This window comes from Doryrhamphus excisus, linkage group LG14 (assembly GCF_037039965.1).
Source record: "Doryrhamphus excisus strain RoL-2023G ecotype Guam linkage group LG14, RoL_Dexc_Guam_v1.1, whole genome shotgun sequence".
Lineage (NCBI taxonomy): Eukaryota > Metazoa > Chordata > Actinopteri > Syngnathiformes > Syngnathidae > Doryrhamphus > Doryrhamphus excisus.
This window is the reverse complement of record NC_136370.1, coordinates 12,978,792-13,004,424: the sequence shown is the minus strand read 5'-3', so window position 1 is coordinate 13,004,424 and position 25,633 is coordinate 12,978,792. Positions and strand designations below refer to the sequence as shown.

The following is a 25,633-nucleotide window of genomic DNA, read 5'->3' as shown; positions in this document are numbered from 1 at the left end:
AGGCCACCAGGCTGGCGCCAGCTTGCACGGCTCAGAGCAAGGCAGTCAAGCCCAATCAATAGCTCTGCATTTCCTGTCCATTTGTTCAGGTCTCTTCATTAATAATTACTGCTTGGCGGAGCTTAAATGTTCTGGCTGGCTGGGCCAAGAGAGGAGGCTGTGTGACCTTTCCCTGCCCCTAAGTTGACTGGGATCACATACACAGGCACAGGGGCAGACGTAATAAGGCGGCGTGGATGGCATTACTCCTGATACTGTAACGTGTGCCCTTCCTTCTCGAGGGATGGACTATCATGCCAAACTGCATTTGAAAACCTAAACATTTTACACTTGTTTGTAAATAGAGGAACGCATTTCTAACATTACCTGACTTTCTGCCTTTGTCAATGTCACAACAAGTGTGCCGCTGAAAGCATCATTTCTTTATACATTTTATTCATCCAGGTCATTGTATTCTCTGGGTATTGAATGGGTCGCACCGGGACTGTTCTTAGAAGACATTTCACCTCTAATCTGAGCAGGGTTCATCAGTTCATGCTCAACGACTACTGTAGATAGGACAGCTCTAGCTTGAGGGGATAAAGTAGAGGTGGTGCAGAGGCTGAATCTTACAGACTGTTAACATTCTTGGTTGGGCCGTGCCTCTTTCTACCTTAGAGAAGTAATATTTGGGTCCTACACCATCCGCTCAAACTCGAGCTGTCCTATCTAGTCTTTGAGCATGAATGAGCATGAAGAAGCCTGCTCAGATGAGAGGTAAAAAGTCTTCTAAAACAACCCGAACAGTTCAGTTGGGATTGATTAATTTCCCTGAGAATAAATAATTTAAGACCTTTCCTACAATTAATGAAGTTATATTTTATAAACTAAACAACAACTTTGCAAAATTATTCAGCAATGACGTCAACACTTAAACTGTTCAGGGTCACGGATGAGCTGAGAGGCGGTGTAATTGTACAACCGGTAACATTGCTAAAAAGGCGTTCAACTTTAGAGGCTCTTGGGCTAGCTAGCTAACTTCTCTTAAGTAACTGTTTTGAGCACCAAGCAAAATGCAACGCTGAGATGCTCTTATGGTATGCTATTCTCCAGCAGTTATCTGCAGCTGTGTGTTGGGCAGACAGTCTCCTCTTATGTTCTCAAGCTTGCCATCGTCGCCCAGAAGCATGGCATGCACCTCATGGCGGTGTAGCAATCAAACAGTTCAGATAAGAATGTGAGGTGCATTCACAGGCATTGGGTCATTACATAATTTTTTTCCCCAAGCAAAGACCGCGACCCACTCAAAATAGCTCTGTGATCCACTTTTGGGTCCCGACCATCAGGTTGAGAACCACTGTTCTTGGGTATTCCCATATCCAAGCTCTACACTCATAAGCTTGGCAAAAATAAACTGGTTTAAAATGCAGGCCAAGATGGGAGGTAACTCACAGCTTGACACTGTTTCATTTTTATTCCAGGAATTTAAAAAATAAATGCTGTTGCAGCACATGATGTTTATCCAGTCCAACTGAGAGCACCTGGCTTAATTAATTCCTTTTAAAATTACATTTTGTTTTCTTCATGTCATCTCCTCTGTGGCTCTCATTTGCTGGCACTGGAGTAGCACCAGTCACGAGTCTGTGTGTGTGTGTGTTTGTGTGTGTGTGTGCATTTGAGTGAATCCAGGTCAGAATTTGGTGACAGCCGAGGCGATGTTTTCCAAGGCGGCTCGAGCCTCGGAGGAGGGGAAAGCCTGGATGGCCTCCACAGCCTTGTTGCCATGGTAACAGCATAAGTTGACCGCCAAGCTCACGCCTTTCTCCGATTTCACCGTTGCCACAAGCTGTTAAGAGATCAAAACACATATTAACTTGTCATGTTTGTGTCGCTCGTTTTGCTATGCATCTTGAAAACAAACCAGCACAGTACAGGAACAAAACTTACAGTAGCATAGTAACTGTGAACCACTCGACAAAAACAACAATCGTGGGCGTTATAGTGTCAAAATGATATGTTCGAAAAGAAGAACCTGACACAAAACATACTTTTTACAATTATATTTGTCTTTACCTTGTTCCAGTACAGTTCTGTTTTCGTGTTTCCTATTTCAATGAGGCAACATGAATATTTACATACACAAAAAAGGGCAAAGCCAGAGTATGAGAAATACTAAAAATACATTTAATCAGCCCCGACTAAGCACTTTAATTCACATAGTGATTTTGATGTCTTTCTGTGCCTGCTGCTTGTGTTGCTGCATTTCTTTTCGCATGTAAATTCCAGAAATGGTAAGCTCTGTGGGCATTTTTTCCTGAAAAAAGAGCAGATTTTCAGCTCAGCTTCACCCTGACTCTATATTTCATTTAGAAGATCTCTTTGTGCTCTCACTTCACACCAGCTGCTTAGCAAAATAAGTACATTTCACCCATTCTTCCTTCACTGTGTGTGAGAGAAGCTAGTAGAGGTGACTCGGGCATCTAGTCCGGATGCCACCCTAGTGAGGTGTTCGGGGTATTCCCAACCAGGAGGAGGCAAACCTAGGATATGCTGGAGGGATTATGTCTCGCAGCTGACCTGGGAACGCCTCTGTGTCCACCTCTTCCAAAGAGGTGATCAGGAAACAGGAAGTATAGACTTTCCTACCGAGACTGCTGCCCTCACAAACCGCACTCGGATAAGAATAAGAAAATGGATGAATGGAGAACTTTTCATATCCTTTCCAATCCAATCCAAGTGTACTCAAGCACATGGGTTGACCAAAGTGCTTTTTTTTAGTGCATACAATAAGGAGACAGAATATACAATAATTAGGGCTGTCAAATGATTAAACATTAAATTAATCAAATTAATCAGGATTTTGGGCGGCACGGTGGTCGTGTGGTTAGCGTGCAAACCTCACAGCTAGGAGACCAGGGTTCAATTCCACCCTCGGCCATCTCTGTGTGGAGTTTGCATGTTCTCCTGTGCATGCGTGGGTTTTCTCCGGGTACTCCGGTTTCCTCCCACATTCCAAAAACATGCTAGGTTAATTGGCGACTCCAAATTGTCCATAGGTATGAATGTGAGTGTGAATGGTTGTTTGTCTATATGTGCAGGGTGTACCCCGCCTCTCGCCCAAAGACAGCTGGGATAGGCTCCAGCACCCCCCGCGACCCTCGTGAGGAAAAAGCGGTAGAAATTGAATGAATGAATAATCAGGATTTTCAAATTAATTAACCGCTTCCACCACAAAAATGGCAACCGATTTCGGCCATGTTAGCTAGCAAAGGATGCTACCAGAGGCACTTTGTAAACACACGGTTGGACTCACAAACTGTATTAACAACACAACAAGACACACAGCGTATTGTAACCAAAACATGAACGCAAACCAGGGCAAAAAGTATGGCGTAAATTTCAAAACACGCTAACGGGGTGTCTTTTATTATTTACATTTAAAGTCAAAGCCTTGCGTTATGACTTATTAGTATGACCACTTAAGCTGTTTGTCTTGATATTGTGACTATCTAACTTCATTTTCACTGTGTATTTTTATTGTTGTTTAATTTGATATCTACTACGTGCAAGCCAGTAACAAACAAGGGGTTGCACTTCTGATTTAGAAGGTAAATTCAAAATAACAGGTTCAAGGTCATCAACCCCGTCGCATCATTTCTCCTTCCATGAAAACTTTGGCCCATGTGCCCTTTCCAGCTCAAGGAGATTGCCCCACAATGCGTCTTCGAGCCTCAGTGTCTCCTCCACAAATAGGCTTTGGTAACTAATCTATCCTGCTCTGGTTTCAGACAGGACTAGATAACCCTCCCAAACACCATCGGACCCCTCCTCTGGAACATCCCACTCTTCTTGCCACCCATGGTTCCCCTCTTCTATTGCACTGACATTGAAAGTGCACAATAATGACAGTAAAATTGTCCAGTAACTCTTTTGGGGATTTGCATATGTTGTCTTATTTTGAGAAAAAGGAAACAATGATCCTTACTTTTGAGTAATCAAGTTGGTTTCTTGTTTTTGCCTGATGAAAAAGGAAAGAAAAAGTTATATAATAGTAATAGTAGTCGCAGCAAACAATCTGAAACTCTATCAAGTTACTGCATTTGGTGTCACGGGCCAACCTCATAGTACCTGATGTAGTTGCTGCTGCCATCGCTCCTGGCCAACAATGTGACGGTGAAAAACCACAGGGGCGGCGCTAAAGCTGAAGGCCATCTGCTCTCCCATGTTGCTCTTCACAAATGGCTGCAGGTCAGAGTTTAGCTGGGGGGGAGAAAAGCGAGGCAGTTTAACAAGCCCAGTGATGACATTTTGAATGATGCTAAGTTATACTCCAGGTGGCCTTGTTAAAGAGCAGCATGGCGGATGGCCCTACACAGCTAGCGAGATGAACATGGTTCTTAAAAACGCTCATTTTCGATATCAACCCATGCTGGAATCCTATGTAGTTACACAGGCCTGCAGCAGGCTACAGCAAGAGCAGATGTAAAATGTTGAACTAACCTTGTGACCTAGGGACAAGTGTTTTCCATACTTGTAGGCCAATCTTTGGGACTTTTTGTCGTGTTGCGCCAGTTCCATGGCGGCTTGGCAGCTCTTAGCCAACAGCGCCCCGTGAGACAGGAATGTCTGCTCCTCCCATGCTGCTGTGTCCACACCATCGGTGAGATTATTCTCCTGCAAAAAACATGGATGTGATGGCATGGATGTCGAGTTCTCACTGGCCAGCAACATGGCTGTGACACCCTAGAACAAGTCATTCTACTACTATGTAAAGCTGACATGCAAATATATCAGTTGTTATACAAAAACATGAATCATCCTGTCAAAATGCTAATGACATCAATTTAAACATAGAACATCCAAAATCTATGACTATAAATGTTAGTTTTCAAGTAACTACTGTACTTATAGACCTCCTGCATTGATGAAAAGTTGATGTGAACTGGGCTTAGAATTATGTTGTTATTAGTTATGTCACAATAATCAATAAATCAATTAACCAGACAATAAATAAAAACAAACTTGATACTTTTGCCGGCCTCGATATATTGACATGTGCATACGTAGTCGTGTTCCTGCTCGCTCTATGAAACAGGCTAGATGACAAGACACACTGTGCATCTGCCTCAAAACCTAAGAGCATTGGTTCGAAAGCGGAATGAATGGAATGAGCGAACCCTCCTGCCAGTCGTTCAGTGTCTTTGTCCCAGTGGGGGGAGGCGAGGCACTAGTGAGTGTACACTAAGAGTGCTGCAAATGAGCGTTGTGTGGAGTAGCAAGCAAGCAAACGCAAATGGGTGAATTTCCTCAAAGGAGTACCAGCGACAGTGCAGTTACTTTGAGAGTCATGACACACAAATGATGGGGATTTGAGGCCATAACCATTTGATAATATACAACATTCAATGAACAGGGGAAACAGTACAGACAACATAATAGATTAGATTAATTGATTAGATCCATTAGATTTATTGTTATTGCTCATGTCACTGGTACAGGGCAACAAGTAAATGTAGAAAAAAATGGACAGATCTATGTAAAAAACTATAACAGGCTATGACTATAATACAGTGAGGATATGTACAGGGATATAAATGACTATAATATGGCTATTGTAGATTATACAGATTATAAACAGTATGGATGTGACAATATATAATAACAGTAATATGTACAGTATTGCAATGAAGTGACTAGAGTATGGTTATTGCAGATTATATAAATTATAAACAGTATGATCTATGAATGCAACAAGATATTACAGTAACATGTACAATAGTGCAATATGTACAATAGTGCAATGAAGTAGTGCAATGAAGTGATGAGGGGGGCAGAGTTCAACAAGGAGACAGCTGTTGGGAAAAAGCTGTTCCTGAACCTGGTGGTTCTTGTCCGTAAACTCCTATAGCGCCTCCCTGAGGGTAGGAGGGCAAACAGTCTGTGCGCTGGGTGGTATGAGTACCACCTCAATACCTCAAGTAGTCACATGGAATGAAGACTAAGTACCCTGTACAAGAGTGATTTGACTTGCAATGCAATGTATATACACCGTGGCTCTGATGAGGAATTAATGAGTTGTTCAACATAGACAAGTTGGCGACCTAAGTGGGACTGACTTAAGTAGGTTCCACTGTATCGTGTTAGATTGTTAGATTATCATTGTGAGTGTTCTATTTCACCTTGCAAAAAAGATCATTTTCTGTTATCACTGCATTCCTTCCATTAACTAAGAATAAAGACAGCTATTTACCTCATTGTTGTTGGAATTCTCAGAGTAGATTCCTTGAACTAAATCACCAATGGCACTGGAGATCAGTTCGACAACCTGTGGAACAAAACAAAAACATAAAGCAAAGCAGCAATTTGGGTTCAAATGCCCCCTGTCCAACCCCCTCAGCGACAGAAAACAAAGGTCAAGAACATAAACGACATGGCAACAGGTGGAGGAACTGACAAGGTGACAACATATCTTTAATCACTAAGATTGCAAACAGGACCTACACAATGATCATCACATCCTGCTTGAAGTGTGCGCTGAATCGATAAGTGCCATTCAAGACATTAGTGCTGATCACACCTGAAACATGGAGGTAAATAAGGTTCTTCAACTTTGACAAGTTAGTCAGTGAATCCAAGATATAATGCAATTTGCCTCGTCTGACTAAGAGGCATACGGTGCTCTAATTTAATCAACAGGTTTGTGGAATTAATCAGAGGCAAGTTTAATAATGACGATGGCGATGGTGGTGTTCCATCATGTATTTTGTTCCATCAGAGGCAGATCACATTTAGTTTATAACAGGATGGAGTGAAGCTTTAAGGAGTATAATGAGATGGAACAAGCAGACATTCATTTCACTGTAATACACAATTATCCCTGCATATTGGCTATGTTTGGATGTATGTTTTATTGAAAAAAAAAATATTTCGACATGCATTTATTTGCAGAGGCATCACAGTCCTCACTGCAACTCTCAAGGTTTCCTATTTTGTTTTGTTCGAGACTGCAGTTGCCAATTTCCTCTTACAGGGGGCATGCATGACTACATTTTAGCTTCCAGAATCACTGCTCTTTGTTTGCTTGTCACATGAGAGGCTGATTTGAATTTTCACAACAGAAACTATAGGAATAATTGAAGACACATTTACCGGTCATTGAGCTCAATCCAGACATCCTTAGTTGATCAGAAAAGTCTGGTGATGCTAATGCTTGCGGTGCCCTTAGGGTAACAGAATCCATCGGGGGAAAATATTGAGGAAACCCGAGCTTCACCCACTGAGCAGAAAGGACAATGTGCCTACAGTGTTACTCTGGTGTCTCTGCCTGTCTTGGGAAGTGGGGGCCCGGTGAGGTGGGCTTTTTTTGGAAAGTATCAGATAAGCTCTCGCTCGGCCTCAGCCTTATTCCATTCCCAAATCCAGCCGGATCGTGTTTTGCCGACAGGGCCTGCAAAAGGGAAGAAACCAGAGCTGCCGGGCGAGATTACTTTACAGTTTACACAAGTAACGGCATAGGTTACTTCTCAAGGCCATGACACCCGGTCTCCATCACAGCCTTACGCTATCTCAAAGCCTTCAAATGCTCTCTGATAACCAATTTGCAGGTTTTTGTGTTGAACAGATGTTACTGGTCGGACTACAAAAAATGTCATTTTAGTTGTGTTTTCCTGTAGGTTTCCAGATCATAGTAACATAGTAAATTAGTCGTGTAAAGCCACTTCTTGAAAATTATGTCAATAACGTGATCCACGGCTATTTCAATTAAAACCACAAGTGCCCCGCCCCGCTTTTTCTCATGTTTTAACTGTGTATTAACGAATGAATGTTGTATTTTAATGTATTGTTCAACTCCATTCTTCTGTAAAGTGTCTTTGAGTATTTTGAAAAGCACTACACAAATAAAATGTGTTATTATTATTATTATGTACATATAAAAGAAGGGCAAAATGACTCAACGTACATGAGATAAAACTTAACACAAACAAAATATGCAAGACTTAGAACTTATAAGACTAATAATCCACATGACAGAATCCATATTATAACGTTCATCCCTTAAATAGCACGGCTTAATAGCCTATTGTATGGAAAGTGTAGCTGATGAAGAGGCTTGCAAGATGATGAAGATGTGTGACGAAGGCAAGAAAAGGTTGGGGTCAACTGATCAACAAGAGAATGTACACTGATGATAGTTTACAGCTTTCAATTAACCCTTTTATTCAATGTCCTCTCACGGCTACATTTTTTTTTCCCAGAACACCTGAATCACTTAAATGTCACATAACTATTATTTATAACATTTCACCAGCTGGGTGAATTTCTTTTTAATATATCTTTACTTGAAACATTGAAATCAAATATATTGATAGCTATATAGATACCTCATTACACTACATACTGTACATATTTTCACAATGGATTATCCTGCCACCACAGGAATTTATAAGGAACTTTTCTAACTAGATGATGCGATCTTAGCAGACATTGCTAAGAGCGTGAATGCAGAAAAGCTGAAGCAAAACTGAAAAGCTTTGAAAAGTTACAAAAATGTACATTTAGAATGAACACAGGGGCCATTCAAAAGCTGAAGCTAGACTGAAATGCTGTGGAAATATGCTAAAACGTAGACTCAAAGTAAGAGTAAATGGCACTGTACTGTATTACCGCACTTTTTACTCACAGGTACAGTTAAATGTTTTTGATGACACACACATTACCTTAGTGTTGTTCAACTGGGCTAGTCCAGTACAAGCATTTGCAAGCAGGAAGTCGCCGCTCAGGACAGCCATTTTATTCCCAAACTCCATGTCCTTCAATGGGCCATCACAAGCAGTCAATTCTTTCAAATTGACAATCCCACGATGCACCAGGAAAGCCGTGTGGATCAACTCTGTGATTTCTGCCAAATTTCGCTGGCTAGGAAAGACAAAAAATAAAAATTCAAAAAGTCAAACAGATTTAAGGAGAAGCGTTCCAGAGATCTGACATTTAGAAAGCTTTTGCAATGAAAGCTTGATTGTTGTCCTACCGGGAAAATATGCAGCAAGTATGATCACCAAACATAATATTCAATATCTACCTTGAATCAGTTATCACACTATTTATAATAGCAATGCCCTTTTAGAACAGTGCTTCGTCTTGTACTAAAATTAAAGACAATACATTTGCTTTTCTGGTGAGCAGTGTCCAAAATTAAAATACATTTATCATTAGCATAAAATAGCCATTTCTGATTGTGCACATCTCTGAATAGAGCCTTTCAGAGGAGCCTTGGGGAGGATATAATCAAATGTTGATTCAGTCATTGGTGGGGGATAATTAGGCTCCTCTCCATATGGAAGGTGCTCACGGTGTTGCGACAGAAGGGATTCATCCAGACAGGGTCGGGTGCCCTGATAGCCACTTACCTTTTTCTGCCACAGTGAGAAACTGATGAGCCACACACAAAGAGATGCACAAACGCACGCACACAAATCTTGGATGTAGCCAGGTAATTGCCGTGTTCCATGTCTTCCATGTTTTTTTTTTTTTAAAAAAAGATGTGGATTAACATGCAATAATGTGATCTATTTTTGCTTTTCTCAATCACACACATTGTCTGTCTGGTTTCTATGCTGAGTGTTACAACTTAACACAATACTCTCCCTTGAGGAAAGTTAATATGTTCAAGCTTCAAATGTGTGGAAAAGATGTTTTGACAGTTGCTTGTTATCAAGGTGCCATAAGGGGCAAAATCGTAACAGCTTTCAACCATTGTTAAGGAGAGAAAACAGTTGTGGCTCATTAAAATATCATTGTAAAATGTAGCCAAGTTCAATAGACAGCTAGAACATAACCAAAGATAAAACAGCCACGAGGACTGAATAGTCAAACTGGAGCAGTTATCTTGCATTAACATGATGCAAACTGTTGCACTAATACACTGGAGCTCTTGCAATGTAATGTAACTTCTAAATGATGATAAATTCTACATTTCACTTGAGGAGCTGCATCCCATAACCAATGTAACAAAAGAACTATCATTCATTGGCTTCTAGGACTATTAATTGCATTCATTCATTGACTTTTCTTTTGACTTGTCTTTAATACATGCATGAATGTTCTGTCCAGTGAGCGAGCAGGTCATATTTTTGACTTGAGAGATTACTTTAAAAAAAGAAAAGAAAAAAAACAAAACCTTAAACTGTATTATGGAAAGCAGGAAGTGAACAAATGTAACAGTTACTGATTGTAAAAGTACCAGATGGAGGGGTAGGATTTAATAAGCTTTGCTTCTTCCTACTCCTTTTGGACATGTGGAACTGTGAACTGATTATGTGATGCACTCAATTTTAATCTGATGCATGTTCAAATGAAATTAAACCATTACCATTACAATTTATCTTTCTATTAATTTCCATTAAGAAAGTCCTTTCCTTCTGGGACCTCCTATGGACAACGACAAAGAACAATGGAAGTTACTTTTTTTGTAAAATTACTCTTTACAGTTGAGAGTCTGATAAAAGAGGAGCCTAATAATGTAATAATACTGATAATACTAATTATAAAATAGGTGCAATATCTTTAAAACATGTAAATCTAAAGACAGAAAATAGTTATTCACATTTTTTTGCATAATCGTAATTCAAACTATTGCATTAGCATTTTCATGCTAGCCTGCAGAAGCTTGCGAACAAATAATCCAAAAATATATGAACACCATCACTGGCTAGCATATGTTACCAACAGTAAAAAAAAAAAATGCATATTTTTACAATTACAAAATTACAATTAAACATTTTGTTAGGCTATCCATTCAATAGTTGCTGTATTATTATTATTAGTAGCTAAACTTTGTCAAATCGCTACCATTAGCTGCCAACAAACATAATTTATGAGCATGCATGCCTAACCAAATTTGGAAAAGGGTGTGTTGCAATGCTTTAAAAATGTTTTTTTGAAATGTAAATTAAAACATTGCTTATATAACAAGTCTGAACCTGTAACAAAGAATTCACGATGCGTTAGTTGTTCATCTTAATTTACTGGTAATTCCAATATGGGGCATTTTTAAGCCAGATTTGTAAAACAGATCTCTTTACTCTGCTATGTCTAAGCTCTTATTGAGTAACAAGTTCATGAATAAATTGCTTCAAGCATCATAATATAGGTATATTAAATTTCAAGAGTGCCCACAATAACCTCATCAAACTCAAGGTATTAAAATGATAGCTCGTATGGAGTTCATGAAATGTTCATACATTTTAATTGACATTTTATCTTCAGTAAACGCTTGTAGTGTCTCATAATGATTATTAAAAGATAAAGCAGAAAAAAAATTATTTGATAAAACATATACTGATTTTGAAGTAAAGTACAAAGTTTAGCCTCCAGGATGGCAGCTCAACTCTTTCTGCATCCACTACATCCCACACCTTATCTCTCAGTCCAGATCTGTGGCTTGGGGCTTTGGGAGGAAAAAGGGGGACAAGGGGGCCTGTGTATAAATAGCTTTGGTACCCAGTTGCATAGCAACTGATGCCATCTTGCTGAGTTGGAACGCCCCTCGCCACGCCTCTCGTCCTGAGTGTTCTAAGCCATTTCCTCCCTCGAATGTCTGCCTTACCACCACAGCCTTGAAGATGTGAGTGTGACTTCAAAAAAGGAGGACTGTCCATCAGACAGGACAGTGTGATGTGTTCAGTGGCATGCATATGAATATACAGTCATTTATTCATGCGACTGTCTCTCTCCCTCATGCTATATCTTATCTCTATGTTTCCATCTGTATGTCCGATCTACCATACCTATCAACATATCCATCCATCCTCGCCGTCCATCTATCAATCATCGCTATATTTTGGTGAATCATCAGTGTCAGGCAGCAGAGTGGGGAATCTTTTACAAATGCTGCCTGTCAGGAGGGAGGACACCATCCCCCAGAGGTTTCAATCATCCCCCACCTTCCATCTCGCCATCAGCAGAGGTGTGCTAATGAGCCCGAGAGAGGTTAGAGGAAGAGCGCCAGGAAGCACAAATGAGGCGATCAAGTCATCCTACATGCACGTCTACGTGTGGGGTCAGGCTGTCCATCACACTACAGTGAGTGAATGCATGTTATAAGTCAGTGATCCGGTGTGACAAGGTGACGCCAGCACCAAGGCGAGAGTGGAACATCAAGCTACCAAAATGAGTTGACCAGGGTAGATAGAGCACCTGTTCTGTATGTAGTTTATGGGAATGAATTCTAATATTAGGACCTTTGCACACAGACACTGCTCCAGTACAAACATACAAGCGTTGTGCCAGCCAGCAGTAAGAAAAGAACCTTTTCAGGCATCCATATTACACGTCAAGCCAACCTCAGCAGCAGTCACTTCTGGAAAAACCACTTGGCACACACCCACATGCCTGTTCAGAGCCGCATTCTGCTACCCGATGATGTGTGTCAGAAAGGCAGAAAGAACCTGAGCCCAAAAGTGGAGGCCTTTTGACAGCCGGAAATGTAAACTAACACTTGACTTCTATAACATGAAAATTTTACTCATTGAATAAATAAATTATGACCATAAGGACAACTAATTGGATATTGGAAGCGATTTTACATCACATACTACCTATTACTATGATCAAAAGTTACTGGAACGCGCATAAGCCCTCATGTTGCCTAACTCCTGAAGTCAGGGTCCACATTGTTCTTATTAAAAAGCGCCTGTTTTAGTCAACAACATCGACAACCATGTTGACTGCTTTTGTCGACATAAAATTGGGCACTCAAGGGGGTAAAAATTTGTATGAAAAATCTACCCATTTATGCTGACATACAGTATGTTGTACTTTAGTCAACTTCCTTTTGTTACGCTAAGCAGCGTGAAAAGACAGCAGTTACTCTCGAGACAAGGTTTCAAGATACATTTTAAGAAAAGTACAATAAAAAAATATGACTAACGTAAAAAATTTTGCGCTGTTCTGTTTGTATTTAGTTTGTGTTGAAGGTTCTGTGGAGCTGGACAAGTTAGTTTTGTTCTTTTTTTATGTTACTACCACTTTCATGCTGATGGGCTCACCTTAATCATTATTCATATTCCCACAAAAAAGAAAAAAAATACTTGCAAATGTTTACTAAGTTACTTTGCATTGCTCCTCACAACGCTCCCTCTTTTGCTGCAAGGATGTTATCGGCCCCACCTTCCCTCATAGAGACAAAGTGCCTGTATAACTGACGAGATGTCTCACTCCGTTGGAGTTGGAGATGAGGAAAACAGGCGTGCATGCCCAAGGCAATATATGGAGGATGACAAAATTACTGAGTTCATAACAAAAAAACTAAAACAACCATCTTCTCCCTGCACAAGTGGTTATGGCTCATTAGCATGGAGACAACGAGCAAAAGCGGCATGATTGAATCTACCCACCTTTGACCCTCATTTGACCTTACAGTAAAGTAAATGTCTTTATATATATAATATTTTATAAATAAAACAATCATCCTTACCTACAAATGAATTCATGACCAGTTTGTTACTAACTTACTTTTACTTAATACTTCCACACGTATCTTTAATCAGTGTTAGTCACATGAGTGGATTTACCTGGGATAGATGCCACTGACCATGTCCTGGGCTAAGAGATCTGAAGCTGTGTGGCTCGGTCCAGCAGCTTTTGAAAGAAGCAGGACGACCAGTCCTCTCATTTGAAGGTTGTTCCTGCTGTCATAGACAAAACCTCTGCGAGAAAAAGAAAACAAATATATTTGGACAATCAACAAATGTCTTATTCTACTACAATGGAATGTGTACGTTTTGATAAATGTATATGTCCACATACCCACGAGAGCAGAAAATCATTAATTAAAAAAATAAAAATTTTGAATTCTACTGTAGCATTAAGTCATTTATTCAGTCCTTGCAGGTCAAGCACTTAGTGAGAAAATGTCATATCCAGCTCAATGTAAGTTCACTACCTAAATAAATTGGGGCTGCGCATGATAATACTGCTAGAATTTGTGACATAATACAAAAATACCATGTATAGCGACAGGCACATACCTGCCTGGAACCTCCCGTTTTACCCAGGAAAATTCCACCCTTCTTTCCTGTCACCCTCCCATTAGCATAGTTTCTCTTTCATACAAAAAATAATAAAAATTTTTTTTTTTTTTTTTTTTTTTTAGATGACTGGTTACTGGAGAAAGAGCAGCGTGTGAGCATGCAGTGTAACAGATCAAGGACAAAATACTAAATTTCATACTTGTTTCATAATCATGCTGTGGAGTACTGTACTCCAAAAATAAAACAAAACTCAACAGTGTAGCAGTAGACCACGATCACTTCTTTTACTTTTTATGAAAATAAGAAAAACAACACTCAGACAGGATTAATAAAGACTACACACCAATACTGTTGGTTTAATAATAAATGTGAGATGGACACAAGTGCGCTATGTTGATCTGCTGTCAAAGTCACCACCACTTGAACAAACCACTACTACTACTACTACTACTACTACAACAACGTGCAGTGCTTAGGTTGACTTACTGCTATTAAATTACTTACTCAACTTTCAACATATCACATTTCCAAAATGTGAAACATTTAGAATTGCTTGTGCTATTGGCATTTTTGGAAATATCTTACTTTAATTACAAAGTTATGGATCTGCAATGATAATCTGTAATCTGATCGAATTGCAGCCCTCAGAGCCATAATGAAATCAAGAGAAGCCTAGCGATTCTCACTCTGATCTTCCCTGTAAAAGTGCGCCATGTCTGTCAGGCTGTGAGACTGTGTACAGCATGTCCAGTCATCCAACAGATTTTCCATTGGATTGAACACTGGCCTCTGGCAGCTGTGTACAGAATACTTAATAATTTAAAGAGTTTGAATGTGATGTGGTTATTTATGAACAAAACCAAGCCTGACTATTAAGCAGGTTAGTTTTTTTCTCAAAACTTTATTTTAAAGCTGCAACTATAAATCGATGGGCTCACACTAGATCCATCGCGGCTTGGTCGCGGCCGCCGGAAGCATTCCGTAAGATTGAAATGTCTGTAGTAGGCTCACACCAGCTCTGTGTGGCGCTTATTTCTTTTGGTTGCAGCCCTACTTTAACATTTTTTTTTATCCCTCAAGGATTTCCATTAGTGAGGTGAACAATACAAATGTCCTTTTCTACATAAACATTTATTCACCAGACAAAAAAAATGCAGCATTTTTGACAGTGATACATACACATAGTATATTGTATGGCAATTAAAATGATGACAAGACAGATCATACTGGAAGAGAATAGATTTTGGTTCTAAACTGTATTTTTTTTATGGACACAGAAATTCATGCACATAAACAAAGACGGGCACGCACACAGCGCAATGGATGCAGCCTGTGCGGTGGCTAGATTAAATATCCTTTTAATGTCTCGGGGGAGCGCTTAGAGAGAGCACCTCTAATCCTGTCCCTATGGGAGCCCCTTGTGCAATGAATCAAGCTCTCGTTAGGGGCTCCGAGGCAGACAAGCGGCCACACCCCCACTGCTCAATGCCCACATTTCCCAGACATCAAGCTCACAACTCCCACCCACCGCCGTCAACCCAGCACCCCACTGCTCTAAGACCCACCCCTGCACCACAGGGGGAGGTGGAGGACAGAGTGGATGTGGGAGATGGAGCATGAAAAGAGGGAGGGAACGCAGAGAGCCATAGTGGGAAAAGAGCTTGGCCAGAAATGAGAATGCAAAAAAAAAAAGACAGAATGAATACATGAGTGATTCAGTGTTGTGGTAATGGAAAAACACACAACATATACAGGCAAAAGGTGCAAGTTATGCACCTTTCCCTAAAGCTTTTTCCAAAAACAGAGATGACTTTGTGGAGCACCAATTCTCCACCCTACTAAAAGGGTGAAATTATGGTCACTCTAATGTTTTTACCCTGTAGAACAATGAAACAAGGAACATGCTGCGTGCAAAACTGAAAAGATTTGGAGAGAGAATAATATGAAGCTGTCCTCCTCTGAGAGTCTGTATGGGCCAGTGACCTAAGGGTTGGAGATGATTAATATTTATGTCACTATCCACAACAGCATACATCAATCAATCAAAACTGGTCTTTTGAAGGGAATGTGACATGGATGGTATGAGAAAGTGAGCGAGATAGTGGCATAGATGGAGGAGAAAGAAATGGGCTGCTGTCATCTTTAAAAGGTTGTCAGCAGGTCACCGTGTATTCTTCTTCAAAGTGTGACACAAGAACTTTCACCAGCCTATGAGGAACAGGAATTAACACCTGCAAAAATCCTGTCCATCAGAGAAAAAATATATACATTTGGTGCATTTTCACAAGGCATATATACGGTACTTACAGATGCACAAGGAACAAGACTGTATTATGCTCATATATTAAAAGTGTCAGAGTGCAAAGCTACGCTAACTCTCTTTTTGGTGATTCAGTCCCTTCCTTCTGCAATATTCTTAGTCATTACTCACCCTCTTTTCAGCAACCAGTCTAGTTTGCATATTTTTCGTCCATAGGTTGTGACACAGTTACAGTATTGTGCAAGTGGAAAGGAAAAACATGTCGTTTTAGCAATACACAATGTACACCTCTTTATATAGGGATGTGGTTCCCATACAATGTATTCATTTATTTGTAGCAGCCGGTCCCAAATAGATATGGCACTACCTGTTCGCCCTAAACACATCATAATGGGACTGAATATTGCTTGCTTTTCCAAAACCGTACAGTAGATGGCATCGTATTTTCGCTTCGAAACACGTCAAATATGCACCTGGTCTGACAGAGAATAAGAAGACATAGCAGGAGAGACCACCAACTTAGCAACAATATATATGAAATATTTAGAAAGTATTCCAACCCCTCTAGGTTCTGTTTTTCGACTACTGAGAAATCTAGAGACTTTTTCTTATTGGATACTTTTGGAGACATTAAATCATGTATCACTTTTGTGAACGAGAAGCTGATGCTGCTATCCAGGTGGCTTTATCTAGCTTATGATATAAAATACAAAAATTAAGCTATATTCTGAACAATTTAGCATTTCCTGTTTTTTTCTCACTTTTTGTCTTCCACAGCATCCACGAAAATGACACACACATGCAAATTTGAGCATGACGTCATCTAGCCATCGATCAATTTTCTATGCCTATCAGAACTGATTTTGGGTGAGAGGCTGGGCACACACTGCTCTGGTCACCAACCAATGCCAGACATATCATCTCGCCTCCCCGCCAAAACCCATTGCCACAAATAGATTGTAATCCTGTGGGATTTTTTTTTTTAAAGAAACTCCTTATTTCAAAATACATCTAGAAGAATCTTCCACAGTCTTTGGTTTTGTATAGTTGATTTGCTCCTTTAAACCAAATCCCAAACTCAGGATGTTAAGTCGAGACGACTGACCGGCCACTCACATTCACCATTCACAAGCGTCGACATTAAAATGTTAAGAGGCGCTATCATGCAGGAAATGAAATCTGTCAATATTCACCCAAGTACTGATAACTGTCCATTCAAGATTATTATTAAAGAACAAACACAAAACTACGCTAGTTTGTAAAACCTCAATGGCTTCAGCTTGTGGCAATCAGTTTTGGCGTAGTTGATCACTTCCTGAGCAAACCTTTTGCCATTCAACTTCAACTTATCATTCAGGTTATCTAATAAAGTGTTGTATAATTTGTCTACTACATTGCTGTGTGATGTTTTAGCACTTTCTTTAAAACACAGTGAGTAACAACAGTAAGTGGAATATTAGCCTGCACGCAACTTTAATTAAGCTGTTGAGTTTCTTGTAAGCTCTGTTGTTACTCTGCTTGCTAAGTAAAGAATTACAGATAATACAGATTTCGGGAACTTCAAAACTTCACTGTTCCCTAGATGTACAAACACACGGCACACATCCACAAACTTCAGAAGGCAGTTAACTTGGCCTCAATTCTACAGAATGAAATGAAAAACTGAAATCCCACACCAAGGGGACCTATCTGTCTGCTATTAAAGATATTTTTATCTGCTGCGTGTCTAAGTCAGAGACATAGTGGGAAACATGAACCAGCCTTACAATGATGACAGGAGTCAGACTATGAAGCGGTCTGAACCCCTGACATACACACACACACACACACACACACACACACACACACACACACACACACACAATCGTTTTACAACACTCACAAGGATTGTGATATCAGATTTAGGCATATAGGTTATTACACCCTTGAGGTTCTATTTCAAAAGACACAGGTATGTTCTCCAAGTCAATACCTGCAGAATATCAGTCAAACTACGCTGACATCTGAAGGTCTTTATCACTATCAATTGCTCACAAAGACTGCTTTTTGCTCCCATGTTTACAGTGAATAAAATTGATAAATTGTGATGACTTCTTTTAGAATTTGCAATGCTGCGATCACGTCAATATACATAAATTTAACAAATACCTGAAAATGATGCACAGTCTTGCAACTTTGTCCAATGCTTACAACTTCCCTGCACATTATGGGTAATCATGATAATTTTCGCTAAATTTAATTTGTCCATGTGGAAAGGATCAAACACGTGCGTCAACTGTCTAATCAAAACGTATGCTTGTTTCTTGTGTAAGCAGAGCTTGAACAGCAACGTGCCATTTAATTAACAAGAAATCAAAGAAATACGGATGGTCTAATAATTTTTGAACTGAATTGAACAATTCCAAGATCCAAATAGGCAATTATTAAATGACACTGGTATTTTGGGAGTTTCCACTTCATGGTAGGCTTGAGCCCTGGTAGTTCCTGGGTTGTATCTGTGCATCCTTACTGATTTCCTTTCAAATGAGGGTGACAGTATGGATTTTCTACCTGGTGACACATCCAAATAATTTGTATGTTCAAAACTATAATTTGAACCAATGATCTTGACATCTGCAGTTACTTAGGAATTGACCCAAATGACTTTCCTAACCTGTATACATTTTCTATTATCATTCTTACATCTTTGCTGAGTTCCTGGACGTTCCCATTTTTGTAATTATAGGTGAAACCAAGAACTGTTGCCAAACCTTATTTAGTTGAAGAGCATTTTGCAATGCTTTTATGGCAACATTAAAGTGTAGTTAGAAGTATTGATAGTCAACTTCACAGAATTTCTTTACAGAATTGTTACATTCTTTCAGATAACTTATTACATTTATTTCCTCCACCCGAAGACAAGGCCCCCGTTCTAATTTCCACCCGGAAATAACATTTACATGCATACTGAATGATCCGAAGAACGATCAGTACAACCCACTTGTCTCAATCAGAAGTTTGATCGGGTCTCAATATTCCGATTGACATTTTTAGGTGAATTATAAAAGGTAAGAGGAAACGTTGGTGTTACCTTGCTGTGTTGAGTAGAGGGTGTTGAGTTCCGACCAGCTTCCTGACATGCATGGCTACGTTACTGAGCTCATCGCTGAGCAGACAGCGCAGGCTCATAAAAGACGTTGGATAACCCACAATCTTCTCGGCGTCAGACACCACTTTAGTCCAGTTTGATGGCCCTGAGCTGGAGAAGAGGCTCAATGTCCGCTGTGCTGGTATGGACCAGACAAGACAGGGCAGTCGCATCCATGTAGGCGCAATCATTCTAATCCCTGTAGTTCCAACTATACCACCATTTCTTGACAACCGTCTAAACTGGCGGGCAAGTATTTAACGACATTTTACGACTTAGTCCTTTCATCGCGACACGCTGTTAAATTGTTTTTCATGGGTTAATATGTGACAGACACAACTTACTGTCTCCTAACTAGCCGCTTTTCAACTCACGACCTGTCACAGGGCGCAGCCATCTTTACTGACGTCGAACGTGACATAATTCTACGAATCGAATACGTCACTTCCGGAACTCCCAACCTACTGGGCATTGGGCAAGTCAGAACGTATTTTTGTTGCTTTAGCCAGATAGTTTGATAAGAACATGACTGTAAACATTATTTTTTTAGTTGTATATTTTAAGTTACAAGAGTAGAGAGGCCAATAGTAAGAAAACAATGTGGAAATTCTTATTTAACTAATTACAATTTGTAATCCTTGCAATGCAATGTCATTACTGCGTGCAAAATGTTACAGTGAAGCTAATATTTTGAGGGGAAAATGACATTAAGGAGACATTTGGACATATTTTTTTATTATTACAGATAATGAGGTTTGGACTGTGAATTACCAGTCAAGTACACATTGAGGAGGTACATCATAGAAACACTCACTTCCGTTCTCATTTTTTTGTACATTTCTGTAATATACACATTTAAGTTAGCTTTAAAACATGTCATTCGAACCATGCTGATTAATTCATAATGTGCCTCCTCACATTTTTGCTAATATTTTCTTATATCTTTTCATGGGATAACAATGAAGCGACAACACTTAGTACTAAAGTAGTCTGTGGGCAGCTTGAAGAACAGTGTAAATTTGCTGTCCCCTCAAAATAACTCAACACTCGACAATAAATGTATAAACCCTTGGTCCCTGTTCAACTCCTAATTATGCCCAATTAGCCACTTTTCAGGTGTGAATGGGCGAATAAGCCTGTTCAATTTGGTACAATCGCTCTCACACTCTCTCATACTCTGCAATTGGTTGGCGACCAGTCCAGAGTGTACCCTGCCTCTCTGCTGAAGTCAGCTGTAATAGGCTCCAGCACACCCCCCTGGATCCTAATGAGGATAAGTGACATAACTTGAAGTTTAACATGGCACCTGATGGCAGATAACTTTGAAGATGTGAAGAAAACAATTGTTGGTGTCAGTGGATCTCACTTAATCCAAGAACTTTGGATATAACCCTCATTTAAACCATGCAAACTTGGAAAACAAGGCCACAAAAAAGTGACAAAATTAGTGCAATCATAAAAAGTCCCACCAGCATTTTTCACAAGGAATGTCCAGTAGAATGAGTCCAGGTGATGACTGGCGAAGTTTAGCTGAAGCCTGGATGGCTGATGGAAGATGGAGATGAGGGGTTAGATGGAGGATGCAATCCACATTCACAGAAGACCCCAAAAGACCCTCCAAGCTGAGTACAAGAAAAGACAAAGATCTTCCCGAGAGTAGGATGATCACTCCTAACATCTTTTTGTGTGCTTGAACCGCATTCATTCATTCATTCATTCATTTTCTACCGCTTGGCAAGGGTCACAGGGGTGCTGCAGCCTATCCCAGCTGTCTTCGGGCGAGAGGCAGGGTACACCATGGACTAGTCGCCAGCCAATCAGAGGGCACATATAGACAAACAACCATTCACACTCACATTCATACCTATGGACAATTTGGAGTCACTAATTAACCTAGCATGTTTTTGGAATGTGGGAGGAAACTGGAATACCCGGAGAAAACCCACGCATGCATGGGGAGAACATGCAAACTCTACACAGAGATGGCTGAGGGTGGAATTGAACTCAGGTCTCCTAGCTGTGAGCCCTGTACGCTAACCATTTGCAGCCCTTTTGGCGTGCATACATGAAGAGATAGTAACACAATATCAAACTAGTGCTATTTTTTGCCTTTTGACAGGTTGGTTGGTTTCAGGTTGGTATTAAGATTTATCCACACTTGCATGCAATTCAATGTGATGTTTTACTTGTTAATTGTCAATTAATACAAACAATGTAATGTAAACTGTTTCCTTAGGGATGGGCAACCTTTTTGGACTCTCTGTAAAAAGATAAAAACCATAAAATATAACTTTACTGTAGAACTTTGTCATAGAAAGCGAGCTTCTCTGCTCTGACCATTGCTATCAAACACGCTCGGGGTGTTCTGCATGGACACCCCAACCCACTCAACTTTCTATCAGAATGCATTTATGTGTTGTTTTGAGGTCACATCATTGGATTAAAATGTTAAGTCTGTTCACAGTGTGTGTTAGCGGCCGCCTCGGTTGCCCTTTGTCGGTGGCATAAGGCCTCCATGGAATTCATAATCACATTGTTCATGAGTGTATTCTGTTCCAGATCATCAATTTTCCACATCATTTTAAATATAACATGATTCTTTTTATCATTTTCCATCCTTCTGTATTTGCATATTTACAATACTGGCACTGGATTTACTTGGGATGGATGGCTACCAACTTTGCACCATCTCCCCACCCCTAGATGTGACTACACTGATTGTACTCAATGGGAAAGCGAGAAGACACAGCTTTCCTGTGATCATCAACACGTCATATAATGTTTCAGCACAGGCTCCTCCCCCTGTCTCCATCGCCCCCCTCACTCAACCTCCGCTTGGACTCTTGGACAGAGAGGCGTCTCACCTACTGCTGCTGGGACCACGGAGGGGACGGGTGGAAGATGGCTGACTTTTTAGCCGGGCACGGCGAGCCCTCGGCGGCATCAAAAGCGTCAAACGGGCCGCTGAAAAGCCACAAAACATCCGCCGTCTGGCGACTGTAAAGAGCTGCTTGTCGTAACCCCCCCTTTCCTTTCCACCTCACCGCAAATATTGACAGAAGTATCAACGAGAAAATATGGCAGAAACGGAGAAAGAGGGCAGACCTCCGGAAAATAAAAGAAGCCGAAAACCAGCTCACCCCGTGAAAAGGGAGATAAATGAAGAAATGAAGGTAACGAAGTCTGCATGCTATTACGCTTTTGTGAGGAGCATGTGTCAAAGCACCTACCGCCCTTATTGTAAATCATACACTTAAATGTAATATCTGGCATGAAACTTAAAATGTGTTTTGGTTCTTTATTATCCAAGTTCTTTTGTTTTCAACAATAAGTTTGAATCTATCGCTTTGTGACGTATAATACACATGGTTAGTAGAAAATCCCGTGCACCATGAAGGCACCTCTACTACTATTATAACGATCAACGCTACACGCGCACAATTAGGACAAATCAATAGGGGAACACTGCTCGTGATGCGTTTACGTGTCCATATGTTGCCTGAGTAAGGTGCATTGGGGTGCATGTCTGCCCCCCTGACCAGATGCGTGTGATCCAGATGTGCGTCTGCTGTGGACGCACATTGTCGCCTGTGTTGGGCCTTTAAGATTCGGTCCCCTCTATACACGTTGTTTCTATTAGAGGCTTTTAATCGGTGCATATTATGATATTTGAGCCTCGTGTGGTTAATTGAGGAGAAAGAAAGTGATGCTGGTATTTTGTGTGCGTGTGAGAGAGAGAGGAGCGGTCTGCTTTGTCTCCATCTGGGTATTGTTTGTACACATTTTGGCCAGTCACATGCAAAACACTCCTGAGTGTGGATGTACAGGGATCGCACTATAGGGATAATTGTGGAAATGAGATTTTTAATTGGGATGATAAGCACAGTGTTGCTAGCCTTTTGATGTTTGGAGTTTTCCAAAATGCAGTCGTCTCATAGCCTCAAACTGTATTTCCCGGTGCAATTCAAATGCAATGTAGGGAATGTTACATTATTATTACTATTTCCTTCTCATTTTCATTAGACAACACATATAAACAATATCCATTCAATTAGAAAATGCTGAGTGACATTGGAGCAGAACAAACTTTTCAAGGTAAAAATCTAAACACACATGTCATTGTTAAATGTATAGTGTGAAGGAATTATCAGTCATAGGTACAGCGAAGACTGGGATTAAATAAGATCTGTTTTGTACTCCCTTTTTGTGTGTGTTGAATAGTGCAAGTGTAAATGTGATGTTCCTCAATGTAACTTTTAAAACAAGTCCTGAACAAATAAACCACACCATACCAATAATGTTTTCAAATACATTTTTGATGCCTACAGTGTAAAAAAAAAAAAAATCAGTTAATTTTGTTTTGAAACGGCATGAGAATTTTCCCAAGACAAACCTGTGTTTGGTCTTATCACACAGTGCAGGTGCACCTGAAGTCATTCACTATACAAAGTGCATTACCGTATGTCACATCTGCCCAACATCGTGTTTGTTGTGTTGTGTAATGTCATATTTATTAAGATTAACTTGTTCATTGTTCAGCTGAACTTACAAAATCAGCAGGAAATCCACCCATCCATCCATTTTCTGTATCGCTTATCCTCACGAGGGTCGCGGGTACACTGGAGCTTATCCCAGCTGTCTACAGGGCTACAGACAACATATAGACAAACAACCATTCACACTCACATTCATACCTATAGTCAATTTGGAGTCGCCAGTTAATCTAGCATGTTTTTGGAATGTGGGAGGAAACCGGAGTACCCGGAGAAAACCCACACATGCACAGGGAGAACATGCAAACTCCACACAGAGTGGGCAATCATTATAGTAAAAGTAAATAGGTCATTTAACACATGAATCTGTACTCATAGACTTGTACTTGTGTATTGCTGTAAAAGTATCCCCAAACTGAGTGGCGGGCAGACAGGAACTGACGCGGGGAGTTCAGGGTTGAGTTTTAGCTTGGCGTGGGTTACTGCGGCAACAGTAGCCTGTGTTTTTATTAGGGATTATCGGGTCTGATATGAGATTATTCAAACTAATAAAAACAATAAAAACCTGTTCTTTTGTGTGGAATACACAACATCATTCATATTGTGTTTGAATGCGCTTCTGAATGCCTTTAGTTTTACTTCATTTACTCACTCTTGTGCTTAATTTATATTAAAAATATGTAACATTTGCTTCAATATGTATGCAAGCCATGAGAGCGAAGCTGTGAAATTTGAACTGTGGTTTACATTTTTTAAATTTTCTCAAGTACCCAAGGAGTGCCTTCAAGTATCCACAAATGCGGACTAGGACCCCCATTTGAGAATGTGTACAGTAGTACTGTAACTGCACTAGTCCTTACTAAATCCTTACCCTCAAATGATGAATTGCTGTGCTTCATTATGTAAATGACCAGATAATCAATTATTTGGGAAATAATTACATTTAAATTTAAATTTCCATGAATAGCTAACCCCAGATACAGTGTTGCACCGGTGATGTGTCGGGAAAGGAACACACTGTAGAATTTCCGTCAATATGAGAAGAAGTATACGGTCAATGGATAGAATAGATGCGGTTAAGGTGTCAAAACACTTCTCAAATAAAAGACATGTTGGTAATGGTAGCTCAATATTCAAATCAAAGCTCACACAAACACCTTCATGGAAAAGTCTTATTTTACCTGCAGATATGTAACTTATTAATTTATGTACAGTAAGTGATAGTATGAATGCATGCATTGAGGTTGTGTTGCTTTTCTGAAAACACTGTTCCACTCGAAATTACAAAAAAGACCTGTCTATATTTTGATGTTGTTTCATCTTCAATATTTTACCCCAAAGCAAGAGGAAAAAAATACACACGCACACACAGCTACACAATGTTCCCTTGTGAGGGTTCTTACTCCACAGGAAATCATAACAGTCTGACAGCGTTTGCTTCATCTGGCTGCAGATTAATGTGTGCCATGGCAAAGTAAGCCCTGGTGAGTAATCAGGAGCAAGAAGAGGAGTGGGCATGGAGGGGAGAAAGGAATGTATGGAGCATACATGGGGCAGGCTAAGCTGTAAAAACTGTAACCTGAGAGTCTCCATTGGATCCGATATCAAGGAAAGGACAGGGAAATGAAAGCAGAGAGGCAGAAGCAGAGGGAAGGAGTAGGGGAGTGGAAAAAGGAGAGAAGGGAAAAGAGGAGGGGACATCTGTAAAAGGGAATGTTGGCGTATGGATTTGGGAATTGTATCA

The 25,633-nt window shown here is 40.2% G+C and overlaps 2 protein-coding genes across 4 annotated transcripts in view; one reads left to right on the top strand and one right to left on the bottom strand.

The window, feature by feature from the left end:
- Positions 1-1,434: 1,434 nt before the first annotated feature.
- On the bottom strand, positions 1,435-19,848 carry pdss2 (prenyl (decaprenyl) diphosphate synthase, subunit 2). The gene is made up of 8 exons (XM_058090425.2): positions 19,340-19,848; positions 13,551-13,685; positions 8,697-8,895; positions 6,230-6,304; positions 4,480-4,653; positions 4,108-4,239; positions 3,965-3,997; positions 1,435-1,825 (listed from the first exon to the last, which is right to left on the bottom strand). The coding sequence occupies exons 1-8, from the start codon at positions 19,585-19,587 to the stop codon at positions 1,670-1,672; spliced, it is 1,152 nt and encodes a 383-aa protein (XP_057946408.2). The 5' UTR covers positions 19,588-19,848; the 3' UTR covers positions 1,435-1,669.
- Positions 19,849-22,142: 2,294 nt separating this feature from the next.
- The window catches only part of sobpa (sine oculis binding protein homolog (Drosophila) a), a 34,714-nt gene continuing 31,223 nt past the window's right edge, over positions 22,143-25,633 (top strand). For 2 of the 3 annotated variants that reach the window (XM_078796054.1, XM_078796052.1), the window contains exon 1: positions 22,144-22,569. In XM_078796054.1, the coding sequence (XP_078652180.1) occupies positions 22,474-22,569 (96 nt within the window). In that variant the 5' untranslated portion in view covers positions 22,144-22,473. Of the gene's footprint in view, positions 22,570-25,633 lie in introns of all 3 variants that reach the window. The other variant, XM_078796053.1, reaches the window with a different exon arrangement.

Bases quoted from the DNA above. Each gene is read 5' to 3' on its own strand.
- pdss2 (XM_058090425.2), bottom strand. From the start codon at position 19,587: ATGATTGCGCCTACATGGATGCGACTGCCCTGTCTTGTCTGGTCCATA. The intron at 4,240-4,479 runs GTTAGTTCAACA...TCTCCCCCCCAG, and splicing joins ACTTGTCCCTAGGTCACAAG to CTAAACTCTGACCTGCAGCC. The intron at 1,826-3,964 runs GTAAGGATCATT...ATCTCTTAACAG, and splicing joins ACCAACTTGATTACTCAAAA to CTTGTGGCAACGGTGAAATC.